The sequence below is a fragment of the Lepisosteus platostomus genome, chromosome 6, assembly GCF_059453375.1.
Source record: "Lepisosteus platostomus isolate fLepPlt1 chromosome 6, fLepPlt1.hap1, whole genome shotgun sequence".
Lineage (NCBI taxonomy): Eukaryota > Metazoa > Chordata > Actinopteri > Semionotiformes > Lepisosteidae > Lepisosteus > Lepisosteus platostomus.
In genome coordinates, this window is record NC_142616.1 from 21,670,096 (window position 1) to 21,693,809 (window position 23,714).

A 23,714-nucleotide genomic window follows, 5' to 3' on the forward strand; every position below is an offset into this window, starting at 1 on the left:
TTCAGTGATAAAAATATTTTTTATTGACGTTGGTTGCAAACTTTAAAGAACAATCTTTGATCATATTAATTGATAATATTAATTTGTATTCCGTTTACAATTCACCTGGATTTTAAAGCAATATATATAAATAAATTTGAACAATAACAATACTAACAGTAACAAGGTTATATCAATAACATTGTATATACATTCAGAATTTCTACTTAGTAATTTGTAGCTATAGTGTACTATTTAAAGAGCTGTTACTTAAAACAAAATGTTCAATAAAATGTTCAATCCAAACTAAGGAAGGAAAGAAAACTCAAAGACACAGGTACAGGACAGGGAAACACTGTGATACAAGAGATCATTTATTTAATTCAGTCATTAATCTACTTAAGATCAGATATATATCAGACAGATATTTGCTGTCAGAGAATCCTAATGTCAGCCTTAGCTTAGCTTAGACTTTTTCCTACATTTCTTTGTGTCCAAGACCTTTTCCCTCAATTTGATCAATAAAGTTCAAAATATCCTGTGCTTCTTCAACATTTGTTTTCATTCGTTTGTATGCAATTTGTTTTAGTTTTTTGGTACACTTTTCTCGTTCCCTTGAGGTACATGGTAATTTTACTGCTTCTTTGTACCACGGAATTGCATCCAGAGCAGATTGCCTGTAATACACTTGGAAATTGCCATAGCAAAGATACAGTGCTTGCTTTTCCACAGGATTCATTTGATGTATCCTCCTGAATGCAGTCTGAAATATTTCTTCTGCTTTCTCAAAGTTTCCTAATTCTGCATACATCTGGGCAAGGTCTGTATGAAGGTGGAGGTATTTTGACTGCAGCATCATAATTTCTTCATAAAGTTCAATGGCCCATCTTGCAAACTTGTTCTTTTCTTCCTTGTTGTGCTTTTTGTCTGCCACAAATAGGTGCACTTTCCACTTACAGCAGAGTGCTAACTGCTGCTTCAGAAAACAAGAATTTGGAGACAATTTCAAAGCCTTTTCCAGTATTTCAAAGGCTCTATCCAACTCCCCGTGCTCTCTAAAAAATTTTACCACATATCGGATAACCTGGGGGTCCTCCTGTGATGTCAGTGCAGTTTGTTCAGTTAGTTTTTTGGCTTCATCTACATGGCCATAATCCGCAAGTTTTAAGGCCAGCAGTATGGCGACAAATGCATTTTGTTGGTCGAGTTGTCTTGCATGCCTTAACTGCACTAACGCCCTGGAATCTTCTTCTCTTTCCTCCTTTTTTCCGAAACCTTCAATGCGGGTAAGTGCAATAGCATACCCTGCATGCCACTCGTTCTCTAATGGTTCTTCTTTAAGTGCTATTTCAAAACATTCTTTTGCTGTCTCATAATGCTCCCTAGAGAACTTCAACAAAGACCAACCCTTTTCCCCAAAGACCTCAGGGTGCAGCACCAAAGTTGTCGAAGTGGAAACCTTGTTCTCCATCTCTTGCAGCTTTTCCAGGTAGCCCTGAGCAGTGCTATACTCTCCCAGCTCATAGTGCAACCAGGCAAAGTCTCCATAAGTGACAATGAGCTTTTTCTCATATGCGTTTTCTTGGTTCTTCCTTGTGAAATGTTCAGCTTTCTCTAGACACCTCAATGCCTCGTCATGTTGAGCCAGCAAATATTTCACATAGGCAAGGAGGCTGTACACTCGTGAGATCCATTTATCTTTGCCTGAGCAGACCTGAATGTCTTCTTCTAGTCTGTCTTCAAGATCTTTGAGGTCAAGTAAATCTTTCTTCAAATCCCAAGTGAAGTGACATTCTAGCTTTTCCAGTTTGGCTTTCAAACCACTTTGATTTAAACTGTTATGAATAAAAAAGAAACAGATTATGTGCATTTACTTCAGTTTTGTTAATATTCCCTTAATGTTCTATTGCTTCTATACATGTAGGTACTGTAGTAATACAGTATGTGAAGAAGTTATCTATCCACCCCTTTTCTAACCACTTCTTCCAATTCAGGGTTGCATGGGAGCCGGTGCCTATCCCGGCATGAAAAGGCCACAATGCAGGGTACACCCTGGTCGGGACGACCATCGCAGAGCAGATGGACACAAACACATTCACACCCCAAAGCCAACTAATCTACCAGTATGTCTGTGGACTGTGGGAAGAAAGCAGAGTATATGTGAAGACATGCAAAGACATATTTCAAAAGGTTGGCATTTATTTTTTACTCTTTAGTCAATTATTGTTTACCTGTTTATTTTTTTTTCTCTTTTTCTCAACTTCCTTAGTACTTAACAGTGTGTATCTGGTAACCGTCCTTAAATTAATTAATATTTTAAGTGATCCTATATAAAGTATTAACCAATATAATTTGCACAAAAAAAATCCAAATCTATGAAAAAAAGCACCTAATTCACCAGTGATCGAGCTATAAATTCAACCTAAAATATTTCATTTAACTACAGAAATACATAATGAACTTACGCCATCCTGATGACCAGTGAAGATCTGCGATTCCTTCTTTGTAATTGTGATGTGAAACACACTAAATGGCAGCGGTGTCCAGGGCTGTGTTCCTTATAAACCCAGTAATGAGATTAGATAATGACGTCATTCTACAGGTAAGACTTACAACATTACTGAACTTTGGCCAGTGATTCTTCTCAAGGATGTGTGATCACCATTAAAGGAAACAGATACTGTACATGTCTGGATTCTACTGAAAGGAAAGAGGAAGACTGAGAGCTGATGTAATCAATAGTTCATCAGTAGTACATATCAATCAAGCAAAAATTCTACATTTGTATTAAACAATGACACGCTGCTGGTAGTAAACCTTTTTCATGACTAGAAGTGCATCTTCCTGTTCAAGAAGGCCTTCGGTAGGCTTCTTATAAAGTTTTTATATGATTCTCACTCTCTTTCCAGGGCAGGGGTAGGCAACAGAACTGAAAAGTTAAGATCATAAAACAGGTTAGAAATAAGAGGAAGTCATTCAGTCCATCTATTGGTATTTTAGTTAATATTGGTAGTTATTAATTAACTCATCCAAGCTGCTTCTTGAAAGAAACTGGGGTATTGCTTCCAACAGCATGGCTAGGTAACTTCAACATAGTTTCCTCTTGTGCTCTCTAGATTGTGTTTCACCATTAATTCTGAAAGTCCTCAAGTTTTAGGTTCCTCTAAGGTTTAGAGGTACCTTTATTGTTAGCTCCTGATTAAGAAAAAAAGGAAAACACAACTGGTCTAACTTTTTACCCATTAAATTGGTTAAATTAGGTTATTCATGTCACGAATTGCACACGGGCGTATAAGCGGTCCCACATTCTTACGAGCTCTTCTCCCTAAACGTCCACGCACCAATCTTCTCAGCACTATTTAAGCCCTCACTAGTCTCCCCTTCCTCACTCACGATTGAGGTCTCCTTCCTGAGCTGCATATTCGTACATTTCCTACCCTGCTTTACTTGTTGTTTGATCCCCGGAATCTGACCCAACGCCTTCCTTCGACTACGCCTTCGCCTCCCAATTTGGTACTTATGAACTCCCGATGCCTTCCCGGATTTTGGACCCCTGCTCTTGTACTCGACCACGTCATTGCCTACGGACTCGACTCCTAACCTTCGCTATTAGAAGTGTCTCGCATAGGATCCCAATCTACCGAGGTCCAGCTGATCCTGATAATTAAGGCTTAAGACAGAATGAAAACCAGAGGCAAGTGTAACTTTAGAGGAATGGAGTTGACAGCCCTACTCTAGTGCAGGGCAGGCATCTGATACTGTGATGATTCAGTCCTTTGCTGTGTGTCTGTGGGTACAGGCAACGCAAGACTGAAGTCCCTGATGGAACCAGTGAGGACAGACTGGCCTGTCTAGCTGGTAACCTCAAAAGCTGACCTTAATCCTCTCAGGGGTCCACAGGTCATCACCTTCCATTGCTTTTTATTAATACATAAATTGTGTTTCGGATTCAATCCAGACTTCAGGTTTCTGGCTAAAAACAGAAAAGCGGTTCCAATTTATTGCTATCTTAGAGGGTTTCATATGGTTTCATAACCAGACTAAATATGTGTTCGATGCAAAAGCCACAAGTACAAAGTACAAATTATTGCAATCTGTGAGTAATCTTAAGTATAGTGCTGTTACTGTGAAAGTCTATAGTGCCAGAGAAGGTGGCCTATTTTCTCTTTCTACGAAAAAGAAACTAAGCAGCTGCCTTTTACCACTTTATTACATTTGGAGTACATAAAAGCAGGGGCACATTGTAACCCTTATAACACCAGTCTATGGGGAGAGTTAAAGGTTTTTTTTGCTTCCTTTGGGAGTCATGTGTACATCAAAAATACGTTTGAACTGGGGTGGCTTTCTTTTTCTTCCTGGGGTGGGGACTTTTCCTTTTTCGTTATTGTACTTATAATTACAATAATGTATTAGACAATTGGACAAGGATAAAAATGGTCACAAAGATAACTATTTAATACGATTAGCATTTATTTCTAGCCATGTGAAACATCATAATGAAAAACATTCAAAGATAAACAATCTTCAGAAAACCTATATTTTAATCTTTTTTACTTCCTAATATTTTATGTTTTCTAGTTTCTTGCTGATCTGCTAATTTGCAAGACACGTCGGACATGGATGATTCTACAAAATGAAAACAAATGACAGATTTATTATATAATAAAGAATTTAACTGTTTGCACTTCATATCCCTTTTTCAGAATAAGAGCGCAAATAATGCAACAGAATACAGCAAGGTGGCATTAGCATTAGCATTGCTGGGACCCTTGGACCAATTCCTGGGGGACTATCAGCATGGAGTTGCGATTGTAACGCAACGGGGGCTCAGGCAGGCGCCTTTGCCGCATTAGGTCGGCCCCCCACTGTCGGGGGCTCAAACTCGGGATTCCCACGTCACTCTGCAGGGACCCAGCCCGGTGAGCTAAAGAGAGATCTCTCTACAGCCCAGTAGCTGTAGTCCTGCTATCACAGGGAAGGGCGGTGATGTCACCTGCTCTGGTACACCGGCTCTTACACAGTGCCTGTCGGCCGTAAGCGTTACACTATGTTCTCCACGGTTATGTGGGTTTCGTTCCACAGTCCATAGACACTCACTTATGTTAATTGGCTTCTGATTTATTCATTTAAAAAATGGCTCTCGTACGTGTTTTTGTGTCTGTTTGTACCTGCCTGTGATGGGCTATACAGTACAGTATATACTGTACTACCAATAATATACGTGCAAGACTTTATTTAACATTTGGAAAAACATTGCTGCATACCCAATTTGCAAATAGATAGTGTGGATTATTATTAAATCAAGGCCAGTTAAAAACTATTTTCATTAAAACTTTTAAAAAACAAGATGTCAATTTTGATATCTTAAATGACTTCATCCAGTATAAACTGAGTAAAATAGAAAGCAATAACAAATGTGCTGCTCACTTTGTATTTCCTGTGCCAGTTTTAGATTGTTAAGAAAACAAAACTGATCAACTGAAAGGCTGTCTCAGTTCAGCTATCTGAAAAGCTACCATTTATACAGTGGTAATAAGATGCACTCAAACCACACCCAAACCTAGCAACAAGGAAACTTTGACACAGGAAATGCACGCAGATCTATACTATACTCATATTATTATACATATAATAGGTTAATTCCATGCTGAAAAAAAGAAGAAAGAAAACACAACGGTTCGGCCGTGGAGCCTTCTTCAGGTGTGAGAAAGACAAGGCAGTAAGCAAAGGTAATGTAGCGGGAGAACAAAGCGGGAGAGGAGGAGTGAGAGGTGGGAGAAGGGGACAGAAAGAGGGGCCAGTCAAGAGGTATGAAGTCAGAATACAGTAGGTGTAGAGAGGTGTGAAATGAAACCTCCAATGAATGGAGAAAATTTAGAAGAAAAGTAGTCTGTCATTAAGAGAAGGGGGAAGGTGTGATCCTAGCTGCAGGAAAATTTTGGTTTCTGTAGTCTATCTGTTGTCTGAGTTAGGAAAACAGTCTTTGAGAACACAGATGGAGAGATTAGAGGGGTCATGGTCATCAGAGGTAAAATGAGAAACAATGGGCTTGGAGAGATCTTTAATCTTCACAGCCCTAACATGTTCTCTGAAGTGGTCTCCAAGTCTCCTTCCTGTTTCTCCAATGTAGATGGCTGGGCCTTTACTGCAAGTGGTACAGTAAATAAGGTTGCTGGAGGTATAAGATGCCATCTTGGTGATCCGGAATTGCCCTGAGGGGCCTTGAATGAGTGTGGTGTTAGATGTGTACTTGCAGGTGATACAGCGAGCTCTGTTGTAAGGGAAAGTGTCTGGTGTGGATGGTTGCTGAGGGCGGTCAAGGGAGCTGTGAACAAGAAGGTTGCACAGATTAGGTGGTCGGCAATATGAGATGATGGGGCGGTCAGAAAAGAGGGCCCCAATGGAGGGATAATCCTGTAGGATGGAAAAGTTGTCGTTAGTAGTCCTGGGGATAGGAAGTGTGTTGGGGTGGTAGGGAAGCACCAAAGGAATGCGGTTGTTACGGCGGGAGTTCCTGATTGAGTTGGTGCTCCGAGGGGTGTTTTTGGCTCGGGCAAGGGCCCTGTCAATAACACTGCTGGGGTATCCTGTTGATGAAAAAGGAGTACATTTTGAGGGCTTGGTTCTGGAAGTTGATGTCGCTGCATAATCGTTGTAGCCGTAGGAACTGTGGAAAAGGAAGAGAGTTTTTAGTGTGTTTGGGGTGAAATGAGCTATACAGGAGACAGCTGTGTGAATCCTTGGGATTGTAATAAACCGCAGTGGAGAGTCGGGGGTAGTTGATGGAGAAGTTGATGTCTAGAAACAGAAGAGTAGTGGAAGATATGTTAACTGTGTTTGAGGGATGAGTGGAAGTTGGTGAAATGATGCAGAAAGCACTCAAACTGGTCGTTGGAGCATGTGGCAGCACCGATGCAGTCATCAATGTATCACTTGTAGAGGTCAGGAACATAGCCAGTGTAGGAAGCAAAGAAGTGTTCTTCTACCCAACCGCCAAAAATATTGGCATAGCTGGGTCCCATTCTGGTGCCCATGGCAACTCCACTCACCTGTTGGTAAAAAAATTAGAATGCATTCAGTATGAGGACCAGTTCTGCAAGGCGTACAAGGGTGTGGGTGGGTGGATCAAGCAGTGTGCGCTTGTCCAGCGTGTGCTTGGGGGCTGTAAGGCCATCATTATGGGGAATGGCGGTGTAAAGAGATGTGATGTCCATGGTAAAAATGTAGCATTCGGGGCCCTGAAATTGGAAATTATTAAAATGTTGGAGCACGTGGTTGGTGTCTTTGATGTATGAGGGGAGACCTTCAACCAGCGGTCTCATGAGGCTGTCGAGAAAGGCCGAGATGTAAGTAGTCAGACAGTTGCATGCTGATACGATGGGGTGTCCAGGGGTGTCCGGTTTGTGGATTTTGGGGAGGAGGTAAAATTGAGATACCTCTATGATGAGCTGGTTCGCCTCCTGGGGGAGCTCCTTTCTGCTGATAAGAAGGGTGATGGTGGATACCACTTCCTTTTGGTAGTCAGTGGTAGGGTCCTGTTGGAGAGGGAGGTAGGCAGAAGTGTCAGTTAACTAACTACTAACCAAGGTACTGACTTCACCAACATGGCTGCACAGCTTGTTCCTTACTCTCACTGACCCTTTAGGTAAAGATGTGCTTACTTTTCTGAGGTTTAAATACTCTTCTGTTTATTTTCCATCTGTGTCCTCTGGTTCATGACTCTGTGAGTGTCTTTGAGGCACAGCCAGCCAGAGGAAGCATGCAAGAACAGGCCTGCACACACATGTCACTAAAATAAATGCACAGTTAATGTACAATTGAATAAAAAATCCCAGTACAACAAGTGTTCTGAAATGTCTTGTTAATCTCAATAAAGCAACGAAAAAAATAACACTAGGCACAAATGGTAGCTGTACTGTTACAATCTGGCTGCCATAGTCATGACTAATCTTTCTGGTGTAAAACCCTGAAACTAATTAAACTTATTTGATTGTAACCACTGTTGTGAGTCACATGGCAGCTGGGATAGAAAAGTTCATATTTTATGACACGAGCTTGGCTCTAATATTTTTTGATTTACAAACTGCATAGTTATAAGTGTAAAAGCTCCACTTGAATGCTATTTATACATTTAGATGGATCTTTAGGCACTGTCAGATTATCAGATTTCAGTGGGTAATTTACATTTTTACAAGGGGAAAAGATTATGATAAAGACTGGATATGGAGCAGACTTGGAATACATCCTCATTATTGTTTGCAATTATTTGTTAGTTTGTTGACGTATTTCTGTCACTAACCACCATTTGGCACTTTATTAAGAATTGCAAGCAAGCTCTTAGACATATAGATATAATACTGTAGCAGAGTCAGCAGAGTCAGTTCATCCATCTGTAATCGCGATGTCACACACATTCTGGAAAGAAATTATTTAATGAAAACCTTTACTTCCAAAAAATAAGAAAAGTACTAGAGAGAGTCCATGACAGGTAAGAAACCAGTCACACACATCCCTCACAAGCTCCATTGCCAATGAGGAGCAGCAACACTCTGACAGAATGACTTTGGTTTGCAAATAATTTTCATCAGAGCTCAAAGTTAAGAGTATAAAAAAACTTGAATGATGAAGCTTTATCTATTTTTGTACACTGTATGAGAAAACCACTCTACCAACTTCATGAAGCATATCTTCAAGATCTTCTAGGTCAGTGGCTTCCCTTCTGAGGTCCCATGGGAAGTGACACTCCAGTGAAAGTACAGTGTCTTCCGGGATATCAACAGATCTTAAATGGCAATGATTAAGCTAAAAAGAAAAGTAGGCTGTAAATCACTTTATACAGTATGATGTGAAATACTAGGCTAGGCAATGGGTTTTTGTATTAAAAAATACTGTAGAATACAATCTACCTCCATTAATATTTAAATATTTTTTTCAGGGCTACAAATGAAATACTGACTTTTGACAGGAAGCAGATAAGTTAAGAGCATCTCTAGCACAAGCATTTCTGCAGAAGGGGATAGCATACACCACAATGAGGTAAATTAGGTTTAAAATACAATTGTTGTATATACAAAATGTGTATTAGAATATATGTGTAATGAATATGTGTATATATTGTATATATAATATTTAATAATACTTACGCCATAATGAATAAACGTCCACGCACCAATCTTCTCAGCACTATTTAAGCCCTCACTAGTCTCCCCTTCCTCACTCACGATTGAGGTCTCCTTCCTGAGCTGCATATTCGTACATTTCCTACCCTGCTTTACTTGTTGTTTGATCCCCGGAAACTGACCCAACGCCTTCCTTCGACTACGCCTTCGCCTCCCAATTTGGTACTTATGAACTCCCGATGCCTTCCCGGATTTTGGACCCCTGCTCTTGTACTCGACCACGTCATTGCCTACGGACTCGACTCCTAACCTTCGCTATTAGAAGTGTCTCGCATAGGATCCCAATCTACCGAGGTCCAGCTGATCCTGATAATTAAGGCTTAAGACAGAATGAAAACCAGAGGCAAGTGTAACTTTAGAGGAATGGAGTTGACAGCCCTACTCTAGTGCAGGGCAGGCATCTGATACTGTGATGATTCAGTCCTTTGCTGTGTGTCTGTGGGTACAGGCAACGCAAGACTGAAGTCCCTGATGGAACCAGTGAGGACAGACTGGCCTGTCTAGCTGGTAACCTCAAAAGCTGACCTTAATCCTCTCAGGGGTCCACAGGTCATCACCTTCCATTGCTTTTTATTAATACATAAATTGTGTTTCGGATTCAATCCAGACTTCAGGTTTCTGGCTAAAAACAGAAAAGCGGTTCCAATTTATTGCTATCTTAGAGGGTTTCATATGGTTTCATAACCAGACTAAATATGTGTTCGATGCAAAAGCCACAAGTACAAAGTACAAATTATTGCAATCTGTGAGTAATCTTAAGTATAGTGCTATTCCTGTGAAAGTCTATAGTGCCAGAGAAGGTGGCCTATTTTCTCTTTCTACGAAAAAGAAACTAAGCAGCTGCCTTTTACCACTTTATTACATTTGGAGTACATAAAAGCAGGGGCACATTGTAACCCTTATAACACCAGTCTATGGGGAGAGTTAAAGGTTTTTTTTGCTTCCTTTGGGAGTCATGTGTACATCAAAAATACGTTTGAACTGGGGTGGCTTTCTTTTTCTTCCTGGGGTGGGGACTTTTCCTTTTTCGTTATTGTACTTATAATTACAATAATGTATTAGACAATTGGACAAGGATAAAAATGGTCACAAAGATAACTATTTAATACGATTAGCATTTATTTCTAGCCATGTGAAACATCATAATGAAAAACATTCAAAGATAAACAATCTTCAGAAAACCTATATTTTAATCTTTTTTACTTCCTAATATTTTATGTTTTCTAGTTTCTTGCTGATCTGCTAATTTGCAAGACACGTCGGACATGGATGATTCTACAAAATGAAAACAAATGACAGATTTATTATATAATAAAGAATTTAACTGTTTGCACTTCATATCCCTTTTTCAGAATAAGAGCGCAAATAATGCAACAGAATACAGCAAGGTGGCATTAGCATTAGCTTTGCTGGGACCCTTGGACCAATTCCTGGGGGACTATCAGCGTGGAGTTTCTATTGTAACGCAACGGGGGCTCAGGCAGGCGCCCTTGCCACATTAGGTTGGCCCCCCAACTGTCGGGGGCTCAAAATCGGGACTCCCGCGTCACGCTGCAGGGACCCAGCCCAGTGAGCCAAAGAGAGATCTCTCTACAGCCCAGTAGCTGTGGTCCTGCTATCACAGGGAAGGGCGGTGACGTCACCTGCTCTGGTACGCCGGCTCTTACACAGTGCCTGTCAGCCGTAAGCGTTACACTATGTTCTCCACGGTTATGTGGGTTTCGTTCCACAGTCCATAGACACTCACTTATGTTAATTGGCTTCTGATTTATTCATTTAAAAAATGGCTCTCGTACGTGTTTTTGTGTCTGTTTGTACCTGCCTGTGATGGGCTATACAGTACAGTATATACAGTACTACTAATAATATACGTGCAAGACTTTATTTAACATTTGGAAAAACATTGCTGCATACCCAATTTGCAAATAGATAGTGTGGATTATTATTAAATCAAGGCCAGTTAAAAACTATTTTCATTAAAACTTTTAAAAAACAAGATGTCAATTTTGATATCTTAAATGACTTCATCCAGTATAAACTGAGTAAAATAGAAAGCAATAACAAATGTGCTGCTCACTTTGTATTTCCTGTGCCAGTTTTAGATTGTTAAGAAAACAAAACTGATCAACTGAAAGGCTGTCTCAGTTCAGCTATCTGAAAAGCTACCATTTATACAGTGGTAATAAGATGCACTCAAACCACACCCAAACCTAGCAACAAGGAAACTTTGACACAGGAAATGCACGCAGATCTATACTATACTCATATTATTATACATATAATAGGTTAATTCCATGCCGAAAAAAAGAAGAAAGAAAACACAACGTTTCGGCCGTGGAGCCTTCTTCAGGTGTGAGAAAGACAAGGCAGTAAGCAAAGGTAATGTAGCGGGAGAACAAAGCGGGAGAGGAGGAGTGAGAGGTGGGAGAAGGGGACAGAAAGAGAGGCCAGTCAAGAGGTGTGAAGTCAGAATACAGTAGGTGTAGAGAGGTGTGAAATGAAACCTCCAATGAATGCAGAAAATCAGAGATTAAATAAAACCTCACTCGCACCAAACAAATTTATATTTCTAAATATCACGACATGATCGAATTTAAGTCTTTTTAATAACAATGAATAGTCACCTATGCGTTACAAAATATACATTTATATTGATTTGAATCGCGTTTTGATTTAAATCGTAAACGCGTGTTTAAATATATGTGTTTAAAGGCGATATACTGTATAAAAGCGCTGATTTCTATGGAGTGTGTTTCCCTTGTAAGGATGGTATCAAAAGCAATCTTAAGTGGTGAGAAAGCTGTGCTCAATGTATTTAAGGGACTTAAAAGTCGTGTAACTGACAGTTTGAGGTAGCCTATCGTGTAAATTTCGCTTTGTTGCTGATAGGTTAAGCTTTCGAAACTCTGCCCCAAAGTCAAGTGACTGATTTTTCGCCCTGTTTCGTTGGTTAAACGCAATGATCACAAGCACCACCATGGTAACTGGGATGTGTAGTTTTTAATTCCGTTTGAATTATAACTGTACGTACTGTCTTCATATTACTAATAGTATTAATAATGAATGACCTTGGACAAGCTGTACTGTAAGTGTAAACTCAAAGTATTGCCCTGGTCAACATTCTTTTTTTCATTGACCGTCTTTGTAGAAGTAACACCAGAGCATTTCGCAATCACGCATTTGTTTCCAATCATGCAAAGTACAGTGATTCACCATGCCTTTCACATGCTCATAAAAGAGATTGATTTAGGAACATAAACATATTACCGTATGCAAACTGTACTGTATACAGTATGTATATGTATATTTAATGTCTTAACTGTGCCCATTTAAGTATTGAATATTCATATCTAATTTTACCACTGAAGGGAAATCTTAGTAGCTGAGCATAAAAAGAATAGGAGCATACTGCAACGCGTGTGAATTCAATTCAATTCAAGGTGTTTTATTTGCATGACAGATGGGTACAAGCAGTGTTGGGTATGTATATTGTAACGCTTACTGCCGACAGGCACTGTGTAAGAGCCGGCATACCAGAGCAGCGCACCGAGGGAGTGTCTGCATTTATAACTTAGTTTTTAAAATTAGTCAAGCAATATGAAGCATCTCCTTTTACTTTTAAGTCCCTTAAATACATTGAGCACAGCTTTCTCACCACTTAAGATTGCTTTTGATACCATCCTTACAAGGGAAATCTTCTGCCCCTTATGCAAAACCAAACCCTCCTCCCATCCCAGTTTACCCTCTTTATCATCCTCAAAATCTACCTCGATTTTCAACTTAAAGCATTACTGCTTACTGGGTTTTTGAGGGGGAGGTGTCTTTCGCTGGAAATCTCGCCTACTCAACCCCTCTCTCCTGGAGTGCTGGCTGTGACGAATTAAACCGGTCTCACAGGTATTCAAAGTAGGAAGTACAGTGTTAAGTGGTAGCTGGGCTACTCCCTCAATAGAATCGCTTTAACATGCTAATGCGTTGGTTTAACAGTACGCTGTTGGTTTAACAGTACCTACTGTAAATGTAAAGGAAAAGCATTTTCAGAGAGCAATCACGCTGTGTTTATGTAGAAAAAGCGATTAGGTTTATGAGCAATCTAATTACCTATTCGCTTAAAACGCTATATAAAATAAAGTTTATTTAGAGATGAATGATCAGTGTCGCAGTTTAAATAATTTTTGTAGGAGGGCTTGGACAGATTCCAAGTGCATTTTTGCAATTTACGTTGCATTGTCCAATGTTCTGTTGTAATACAGGCTAGAATACAGTTACAGTAGCCTAAGCTTTATCAGCCTATTTAAAATATTTTTTTTGAATCCCCGGCGGAACACTTTTAAAGGCGATATGTAAAATAAAGTTTTTTATTATTGTTATAGAGAAACATGATCAGATTTTCCCTGGTTCAGAAAAAAAGATCTAAAGTGCTACACATAACTTTCTTAATTCGATGTATTTAAAACAGTGAACTACTGCAGGTGTAACATAACAGAAATACAATCGAGAATTGTTTTGTGGTGTTTGTTTAGATGAAACGTTCCTAAAACGTATAATGTAATAAAATTAAAGACGATTAAAATCTGTAATCTTTCCACTTGTACTGTGAGTCATCGGAAAGTTTCTGCTTTGTGTAAGGATGGTATCGAAAAGCAATCTTAAGTGGTGAGAAAGCTGTGCTCAATGTATTTAAGGGACTTAAAAGTAAAAGGAGATGCTTCATATTGCTTGACTAATTTTAAAAACTAAGTTATAAATGCAGACGCTCCCTCGGTGCCGCGCCGGGTGTAAATATCAAAGTATACATTCCCAACACTGCTTGTACCCATCTGTCATGCAAATAAAACACCTTGAATTGAATTGAATTGAGGGAGAGAGGGGGGTAGGGGGACAAATATACTGTAGACAGGACTCAAGGCAAATAAGATACTTATGGGTACGCAGGCATTCACGACAGCAACATACGAAACGTTTGCACGTACTAAGTTAAGTTATTACTTGGTTTTCAAAGTGCAATGAAATACAATATTGTTGTTGCTGCTGTTCTGGTTGTTTTTATCCCGTAAAGCATTTTGAGAAGCCACCTTTAAAGGCGATATATACTGTAAAACCGGTGATTCTTATGGAATGTGTTCCGCAGGAGATTCAAATTTTTATTTATTTATTTTTTAATCGCGTATCTAAGGAAATCTCAGTATAACTTTGTTCATGAACAAACAGTGGCATGTTACATTATCATTCGTTTTTTTAACAAGGCTCGCCAGCTAATGTGAATCGAAACCTGTCTTGCTAGCTTTTAAAGGGAAGAAGGTGACTATTCATTGTTATCAAAAATGACTTAGAATCGATCATGTTGCGATATTTTGAAATATAAAAGTCAATTGATTGTCCATAATATCGCTATTCTATTTTTTCGAAGAAATGTTTGTTAAAAGAAAAGTCCATCCAGCACCAGCTGGATTCGAACACACAACCTGCCAGTTGTTAGTCACGCATCTAGACCAGTAGGCTACAAGACAGCTCGCCTGAACAGGCAGGCGAAACAGCCCTACACAGCCCTGTCGCAGCACACGAATATAATCATACCGTTATTAAATTCTTTAGATACGCGATTCCATATTATATTAGCAGAAAAGCTTAAAACTACCACTTTTTCACACGCTATTTCACATGCTAGTTAAATACTTCGATGCTTAAAATCGTTAGGGAGAAATGGAATACCGGTGTGTATTTTTCCTTTAAAGTGCCGATTCCTGGAATCTGACTGGCTGACACCCCTCTGAAGTGGTTCCATAAAATCTGGTATACGGAAAAGAAAGCGTTGATAAATACAAGTGTCTTTTAATACACTCTTTGCTGTGCTCTTGAGGATCCTTGTGATACTTAAAGCTCTAGTTGAATGATAAGTGTCGCATTTTAAATCATTTTTGTAGTTAGAAATTATGAAACGCCCTGTTAAAAGCAAGGAAGTTTTTATGCCCGTTGAAGTAAAACAAAATGCCTCACAAAGTATGGCTTGGACAGATTCCAAGTGCTTGTACAAATGTGCTAAAGAAATTATACTTTGAGTATACAGCTTGTCCAAAGTCATCCATTATTAATACTATTAGTAATATCTTCAGTAAAGGCTTTGATGCATAAATATTTCTGATAAAGGTAGGTTGTGTACTTTTGTCCAACTGAGCAATCTTGCTTTCATAAAATATACCAACATTTTAATGACTGATGATTAACATGCTGTAATACACAGTTCAAAATTAAAGGCTCAAATGCTGTAAATGAGAGGTTAAGCTCCCCCCGGCGGTTTTACAAGGCGACGCCGGATAGTTTCCGGCAGAGCGTCAAATGTTACGTGACACCGCGTGATACCGCGTGATACCGCGACACGCCCACCGGGGTTTGCCGCGAAATACCTCACCCATTTTGAATGGCTGCATCTGTAGTCTGTCATTAAGAGAAGGGGGAAGGTGTGATCCTAGCTGCAGGAAAATTTTGGTTTCTGTAGTCTATCTGATGTCTGAGTTAGGAAAACAGTCTTTGAGAACACAGGTGGAGAGATTAGAGGGGTCATGGTCATCAGAGGTAAAATGAGAAACAATGGGCTTGGGGAGATCTTTAATCTTCACAGCCCTAACATGTTCTCTGAAGTGGTCTCCAAGTCTCCTTCCTGTTTCTCCAATGTACTGTAGATGGCTGGGCATTTACTGCAAGAGGTACAGTAAATAAGGTTGCTGGAGGTACAAGATGCCATCTGGGTGATCCGGAATTGTCCTGAGGGGCCTTGAATGAGTGTGGTGTTAGATGTGTACTTGCAGGTGATACAGCGAGCTCTGTTGTAAGGGAAAGTGTCTGGTGTGGATGGTTGCTGAGGGCGGTCAAGGGAGCTGTGAATAAGAAGGTTGCACAGATTAGGTGGTCGGCAATATGAGATGATGGGGCGGTCAGAAAAGAGGGCCCCAATGGAGGGATAATCCTGTAGGATGGAAAAGTTGTCGTTAGTAGTCCTGGGGATAGGAAGTGTGTTGGGGTGGTAGGGAAGCACCAAAGGAATGCGGTTGTTACGGCGGGAGTTCCTGATTGAGTTGGTGCTCCGAGGGGTGTTTTTGGCTCGGGCAAGGGCCCTGTCAATAACACTGCTGGGGTATCCTGTTGATGAAAAAGGAGTACATTTTGAGGGCTTGGTTCTGGAAGTTGATGTCGCTGCATAATCGTTGTAGCCGTAGGAACTGTGGAAAAGGAAGAGAGTTTTTAGTGTGTTTGGGGTGAAATGAGCTATACAGGAGACAGCTGTGTGAATCCGTGGGTTTGTAATAAACCGAAGTGGAGAGTCGGGGGTAGTTGATGGAGAAGTTGATGTCTAGAAACAGAAGAGTAGTGGAAGATATGTTAACTGTGTTTGAGGGACGAGTGGAAGTTGGTGAAATGATGCAGAAAGCACTCAAACTGGTCGTTGGAGCATGTGGCAGCACCGACGCAGTCATCAATGTATCACTTGTAGAGGTCAGGAACATAGCCAGTGTAGGAAGCAAAGAAGTGTTCTTCTACCCAACCGCCAAAAATATTGGCATAGCTGGGTTCCATTCTGGTGCCCATGGCAACTCCACTCACCTGTTGGTAAAAAAATTAGAATGCATTCAGTATGAGGACCAGTTCTGCAAGGCGTACAAGGGTGTGGGTGGGTGGATCAAGCAGTGTGCGCTTGTCCAGCGTGTGCTTGGGGGCTGTAAGGCCATCATTATGGGGAATGGCGGTGTAAAGAGATGTGATGTCCATGGTAAAAATGTAGCATTCGGGGCCCTGAAATTGGAAATTATTAAAATGTTGGAGCACGTGGTTGGTGTCTTTGATGTATGAGGGGAGACCTTCAACCAGCGGTCTCATGAGGCTGTCGAGAAAGGCCGAGACGTAAGTAGTCAGACAGTTGCATGCTGATACGATGGGGTGTCCAGGGGTGTCCGGTTTGTGGATTTTGGGGAGGATGTAAAATTGAGTCAGTTCATCCATCTGTAATCGCGATGTCACACACATTCTGGAAAGAAATTATTTAATGAAAACCTTTACTTCCAAAAAATAAGAAAAGTACTAGAGAGAGTCCATGACAGGTAAGAAACCAGTCACACACATCCCTCACAGGCTCCATTGCCAATGAGGAGCAGCAACACTCTGACAGAATGACTTTGGTTTGCAAATAATTTTCATCAGAGCTCAAAGTTAAGAGATTAAAAAAAACTTGAATGATGAAGCTTTATCTATTTTTGTACACTGTATGAGAAAACCACTCTACCAACTTCATGAAGCATATCTTCAAGATCTTCTAGGTCAGTGGCTACCCTTCTGAGGTCCCATGTGAAGTGACACTCCAGTGAAAGTAGTGTCTTCCGGGATATCAACAGATCTTAAATGGCAATGATTAAGCTAAAAAGAAAAGTAGGCTGTTAATCACTTTATAGAGTATGATGTGAAATACTAGGCTAGGCAATGGGTTTTTGTATTAAAAAATACTGTAGAATACAATCTACCTCCATTAATATTTAAATATTTTTTCAGGGCTACAAATGAAATACTGACTTTTGACAGGAAGCAGATAAGTTAAGAGCATCTCTAGCACAAGCATTTCTGCAGAAGGGGATAGCATACACCACAATGAGGTAAATTAGGTTTAAAATACAATTGTTGTATATACAAAATGTGTATTAGAATATATGTGTAATGAATATGTGTATATATTGTATATATAATATTTAATAATACTTACGCCATAATGAAGACTTGGGTTGACACAGTTTCGGTTGCAGAAAGTGAAAGTGTGTCTGTGGCAAACCCTTACCCAATGAAAACGAAACTTAAATTTACACGATACAGATGTTAAACAAAAAAACGCAAGATCAACAAACAATCATATCTAGACGGGAAATAAAAAAACAACCATTGACCACTAGGGGGTGACCACTCTTTGCTAGAAGAATGAATTCTCACATTGACAGTGTTTATTTTTAACATTTTAAGTACAACTCACTATGTGCCTTTATTGAATATATTAGGAAATATATTAGGTCTTAAATTAAAATGAAACAAATACAACAGAGGAATGTTACCTAACGTGCAGAATCTGAAAATAAAAATCAATTCTGGACAAACCAACGAAAGACAAGAAGATGGTGAGCAAAGTGACATATTTGTGGAATACTACACACACGCAGGAGCAAGTGCTCGCTTAGATCAAGAGAGTTCTGTCATCAGGAATGAGCTTTTTGAGGATTTGGTTTTAGATACTTTTCATCAGTTCCTTCACATTTTATGTTGCACCAAATGGAAGTTGTCAACTAATATTAGGAAGGGATGATGACAGTCAAGCTAGTTGTAAATTTGTCCCAGCAAATTATAAACATTCCTGACATCAACATTTCTCGAAAGTTATATACCCATCCATCCATTTTCTAACAACTTTATCCATTACAGAGTCACGATGGTGAATACACATGTAAGTTGTGGATAAAAACAACAGCCCAATAGATTACTTATAATTGCATCACACTTTGTTGATTGGTATAGAAGTCTATTTTGAGATGAGAAATTTTAAAGAATACACTAAATTATTCGTTGGTCCTCTGGATGCTATCGTTTTCTCTATACAATTGTTCCCTGGCACTCTGGTGTTTTTTGTTTCACCAGGAATTTCAGTGCTGAATGCACAGCTTAAAAGGCTAAAATGTGTGCTGCTGCTGAGAGGATTCTTCTAGTTCTATCCAGCAGCCATATCACCCTGCAACTGATAACTGGCAGCCCACTGAAGCTAAGCCTGGGAAAATCTAAGGTTGCTGCTGGAAGAGGTGTTAGTGGGGCCATCAGAGGGCGCTCACCCTGCAGTCTATGCGGGTCCTAATGCCCCAGTATAGTGACAGGGACACTATACCGTCAACAGGGGTTGTCCTTCGGATGAGACGTAAAACCGAGGTCCTGACTCTCTGTGGTCATTAAAAATCCAAGGGTGTTTCTCGAAAAGAGTAGGGGTGTAACCCCGGCTTCCTGTCCAAATTTCCCATTGGCCCTTACCAATCATTGCCTCCTAATAATCCCCATCTATGAATTGGCTTCATTACTCTGCTCTCCTCCTGATAGCTGATGTGTGGTGAGCGTTCTGGCGCACTATGGCTGCTGTCACATCATCCAGGTGGATGCTGAACATTGGTGGTGGTGGAGGAGAGTCCCCATTACCTGTAAAGCGCTTTGAGTGGAGTGTCCGGAAAAGCGCTATATAAGTGTAAGCAATTATTATTATTATTATTATTATTATTAGTTTGAATATTGTTTATATATATAAAATATATTATTTTTTCACCAGATGTCTTTTTTTTTCCAAAATAGCCCTTCTCCTTTAGTCACATGTCTAATTAATTTCAGGTTATCTAGTGCCATCTTCTGATATTCTCCAATGCTCCATGCAAATGCTCTTGGAGAAATACTGCAATGTGCAAGTAAGTTGTCCGCTGAGTGTGCCTGATGTCGTGGTTGGTACTACCAAGCTCAGGCTTCATAGTCATATCAATCTGATGGTTTTGTTTGAACTTACCTCCATGTAGCTATATAAAGTCTCTAGATTTGTGTCATGTGCAAAATACAGTATGATCCACAGCAAAAATAAGGAGTGGGCATTGAAACAAAAATAAAATGCAAGGCAATCAGACTGCATCCATGGAAAAAATTGACAGTGCGCAGAACAATATTTAATTCCAAATATCTACTCCATGTTCACCTGGCTCATCCTTCATGAAAGTAAATGGAGGATCTTTCAGCCTCTGCCACATGAGTTATGGCAAATAAACTTTCAATATTTCTGCCTCTACGTTACATTTATTAGGATTTGACCAAACTACTAAAATAACGTCATTGATGCATGTAATTAAAATAATGTAATTATTGTATTATTAAAATACTGAAATAATGTAATTAGTGTACTCTCCCATGCAGACACATTTCTTAAATATCTAAAGTCCATTCAAATTATGTTGAAGTCTTTATTTACATCCTTAACAAATGCTTTGCTTCTTAGAATCACAAGACCATACAGTGCATTACATGCTTGATATTGCTATTCCTCAATGGTAGAAAGAACAACATTTTGCAAATGGCAATATAATTAACTAGATCTCTGACACGTTCGTGTCTTGGTCTTCTTCCTCATTGCAGACCAAGAGAAGAAAAGCAAGTTTTCAGCAAGATGGTGTTCATAGCTTTTTCAGCAGATACAAGAAGATTTAACAAAGGGATTTAAAGTTTTAACTACATAAATATAAAGAGTGGTTTAACTGTGTATTTATAACCATACATGATTTGTTATACAATGATTCGTTAAGTTTGCTCTTTTGATGTTAATTCTTGCTTAACTACAAAAAAGACAGCATAGTATAAAATATTGCTTGCGGTTTACATAGGCGCACATTGTGTTTATAAGATTTAAATGTGCACTATATTTCACATAACTCATTGTGTATACATAGTACATTTCCTTATGTAACAGCATCTTTATATTAAACAAGGTCATTCATGGTTACTTAAAGTGTATTTCTCTGGTGTTTTCTCTAATGAATCAAAGTAAAAACATGAAACATGAAAGTCTAAACATGTTTTAGAGATTACACACTTTCAATGCTTTTGATTTCAAATAATTTTCAAATCGTTTATCTGTTAAAAAGGCATCTGCTTTTCATCTTGGTTTCCTTTCCACCATAGATCTGACACCAGTAAAGAAAAAAAAATGAAATGCATTCTTTATTTTGTTGCTGTCTTCAATCTACTTCAGTTTCATTCTTTCGCTGAATTCAGCACTGAGCTGGTCAGCACTGCCTGCTGCAAAATGCCTTGCTCTTGCTGTGTACTCCATAGCTTTCTTCTCCTCTTTATCCTCGGTGCACAAAAACGCCAGAATTTCAAAGGCCTCACTGACCTTCTCCTTGCATTTGAGCTGCCTTTCTGCAATTTGTTTCAGCTTTTTGCCAGCCTGCCTTCTGTCTGATGTCTGCATTCGGAACTGATATGCGGCTTTGAACTGGTTTATTGCGCCAGGCTCTGATTTTTTCTTGTACATCAGAAACAACCCATAGCTGGTGTGACAGTGCTGCCTGTCAGAGTTGCAGAGACTCTGGTCTTCCAGCAAGCTAACATAGACTTTTTCTGCATCTTCTATTTGACGGTTCTCTCCATAGGCCTCTGCCAGGTTAATATTAGCATGTATATTGGACGGCTTCAGTTCTACTGCTCTTTTGAAGTACTGGATGCACTCCACGGCCTTGGCTTTTTTTTCAGTCACAGGGATGCGTTTTGCACCTTTCTGGGCTTGAAACATGAGAGCGAGCTGCTGTTTGTAACAAAGGCCAATCTGGTGATGCAGAAAGGATGAATGGGGGGCCAGCTCTATTGCCTTTTTAAGGATTGCTAGGGACTGGTCAATGCATCCTTCTGCTCTGAAATACTTTGCCACGTACCTTGTAATCTGAGGCACATCAGGAGTCAGCCTGAGAGCTTGTTTGATGAGTTTCCAAGAATCTTCTTTCTTGACGTGTTGAAGCTTAAGGGCCAAGAGCACCATGGCCTCAGAATCACAAGGCTCTAATTGTAAGACCTTTTTTAACTGACGTACTGCATCACTTGTCTCTGGATTCACTCTTTTCCCCATCATTCCCTCAAGTCTATAGAGAACGACTGCATACCCCATGTTAAATGACACATTCTCTGGATCTCCATGCAGAGCTTTTTGGAAACTTTCTTTGGAGCTTTGATAGAATCTGGACCCAAGTTTTAGAAATGTCCAACCCTTTTCTCCATAAACTCTGGGCACATTGGCTGAATACTTTGATGACTGTGGGATACCCTTGCATATGTTTTCCAGTTTGCCAAAATAAGTGCTGACTTCAGTTAGTTTGCCAATGTGGTAGTATATCCAGGCAAAGTTAGCATAAGTAACCAGTAAGTCAGCCTCTGAGAATGACTTCTCCTCCCTTAAAACTCTTTCAGCCTTGTTAAGGAATTCAAGACCAGTTTCACTCTTCCCTGTTGTCTGACTAATGAATGCCAGCACATTAAAGAAAGTGGGATGATACCGACGGTGACAGAATTTTATTCTGTCCAAGAGCTTTTCCGGGATGTTATCCAGATCTTTCACATCGCCTTTCTCTATTCCCCATGTGAAGTGGCACTCAAGTGTCTTCAGTGTGACTTCCAGTTCTTGGTTCTGTGGGGCACTGGAAGAGAAAAAGAAACTTTAATACCACCATATCAGATTGCAGGACAAAACGTTTGCTGATGAAAAGGTTTGCTCAATTTACATATTATTTTGTACATATTAAATGCAACGAGATAGTTATTAAACCTCATATTTAGGTAATCATGTTTCTTTTGCATGTTAACCTACTGTATCTGCCTGAGGTAGTCTGTAAAGACTGGTACCTACAGTAGGTATGAAATAATTGATGACTGCAATTTTATATACAGTACAGTACATGTGTGTATTTATATGCTGATAATACAGTGTCTCTTAACCTGTTTTAACTTAAATAATCTTTACTTGGATTATTGCAAACTAGTCTTAAAATGCTTATGCTTTCGGGCATTAAGGGATGGCTTTTCTTCAGTGCAATGGTTCACGAATCAACGCTGCCCTGGCTTTTAAAGACGTAAAATGCTGCTATTAGCGATAAGAAAATGTAGTGTGTATATTACAAGTGTATTACTAAAAAAGATCATACATACATACCTGATATATATATATAAACAGTATATACTGTATGTTACGGTGTCTAATTTATGACTTTCCACGCTTCATTTCTTGTTAGTCAATAACGCACACTGAAAATGGTAATACTCGGAAAAAGCTTAAAACATCTGGTTATTAGTACAGCAGGATAGTCATATACAATTAGCATAGTGGTGTGCATGAAGTATCATTGTCGGTTATGCTGCTGAAAAAAAAACCCAAAAAAACTTTGTAACAAAGGTTTTATTCAAGTATTCGCTCAACACGAATATTATAATCCATCTCAAATCATCGCGACTGCGAATGAATAGGGACTGCGCAGTATTAAATGTGAATATTCTGATTGAATTCAGGAAAACGCCAACAATTCTTCGTATTCGCGTCATTCATACGAATGTCATATACTGTATAACGCTATTTACAGAAATTTTCAAAATTAATTAATTTACCTCATAGTGTCGACAAGTGCAGCTTGTGTACTGGCGGTTACCGATTGCTGATTTCCAGCTTCTTACACCCAGAGAAACGAAACAGAAACTCCATCCAGTAGTTTCCATTTCTCAAGTTAATAAACTGTTTCTGTTTCCCAAGCTCGACGTCGTCATAAGAAATTGAAAACACGCCCTATCCCTTGCTTTCTAGCAGGTACTGCACCAGCTTTAAAGTCCAATGCTTGAAATAAAACAATTATTCAAATCGACGGAGTACTGTATATATTCTAAACTAAATTCATGCTCAAGAAAAATGTGCTCTGGTACGGAATCTCATATAGTAGCGCCCCTAAGTGTGTTGATCTGAGCTGGGCTTTATCACCG

The 23,714-nt window shown here is 39.5% G+C and overlaps 2 protein-coding genes and 1 long non-coding RNA gene across 9 annotated transcripts; 1 reads left to right on the forward strand and 2 right to left on the reverse strand.

Moving 5' to 3' along the window:
- Positions 1–17,999, reverse strand: LOC148661294 (antiviral innate immune response effector IFIT1-like). Of its 5 annotated transcripts, none has more exons than XM_088634780.1 (5): positions 17,905–17,999; positions 8,649–8,781; positions 7,641–7,768; positions 2,445–7,514; positions 1–1,814 (listed from the first exon to the last, which is right to left on the reverse strand). In XM_088634780.1, the coding sequence occupies exons 4-5, from the start codon at positions 2,447–2,449 to the stop codon at positions 458–460; spliced, it is 1,362 nt and encodes a 453-aa protein (XP_088490906.1). In that variant the 5' UTR covers positions 2,450–7,514; positions 7,641–7,768; positions 8,649–8,781; positions 17,905–17,999; the 3' UTR covers positions 1–457. The 5 variants fall into 5 exon arrangements, with proteins under 5 accessions (XP_088490906.1, XP_088490905.1, XP_088490908.1 ...); XM_088634779.1 differs by lacking the exon at positions 17,905–17,999 and adding an exon at positions 12,958–17,066; XM_088634782.1 differs by lacking the exon at positions 17,905–17,999 and having other exon boundaries at positions 2,445–6,304; positions 7,416–7,514; positions 8,649–11,395.
- LOC148661295 (uncharacterized) lies at positions 11,414–20,700 on the forward strand. Of its 3 annotated transcripts, XR_015939497.1 has the most exons (4): positions 11,414–11,537; positions 17,697–17,797; positions 19,269–19,410; positions 19,551–20,700. It is a non-coding gene; the product is annotated as an uncharacterized LOC148661295 (long non-coding RNA). The 3 variants fall into 3 exon arrangements; XR_015939495.1 differs by lacking the exon at positions 19,551–20,700 and having other exon boundaries at positions 19,269–19,544; XR_015939496.1 differs by lacking the exons at positions 11,414–11,537; positions 19,551–20,700 and adding an exon at positions 12,927–13,055 and having other exon boundaries at positions 19,269–19,544.
- Positions 20,151–23,714, reverse strand: ifit9 (interferon-induced protein with tetratricopeptide repeats 9). The gene is made up of 2 exons (XM_088634777.1): positions 23,349–23,714; positions 20,151–22,387 (listed from the first exon to the last, which is right to left on the reverse strand). Exons 1-2 carry the CDS (start codon positions 23,351–23,353, stop codon positions 20,941–20,943), a joined length of 1,452 nt encoding a protein of 483 aa, XP_088490903.1. The 5' UTR covers positions 23,354–23,714; the 3' UTR covers positions 20,151–20,940.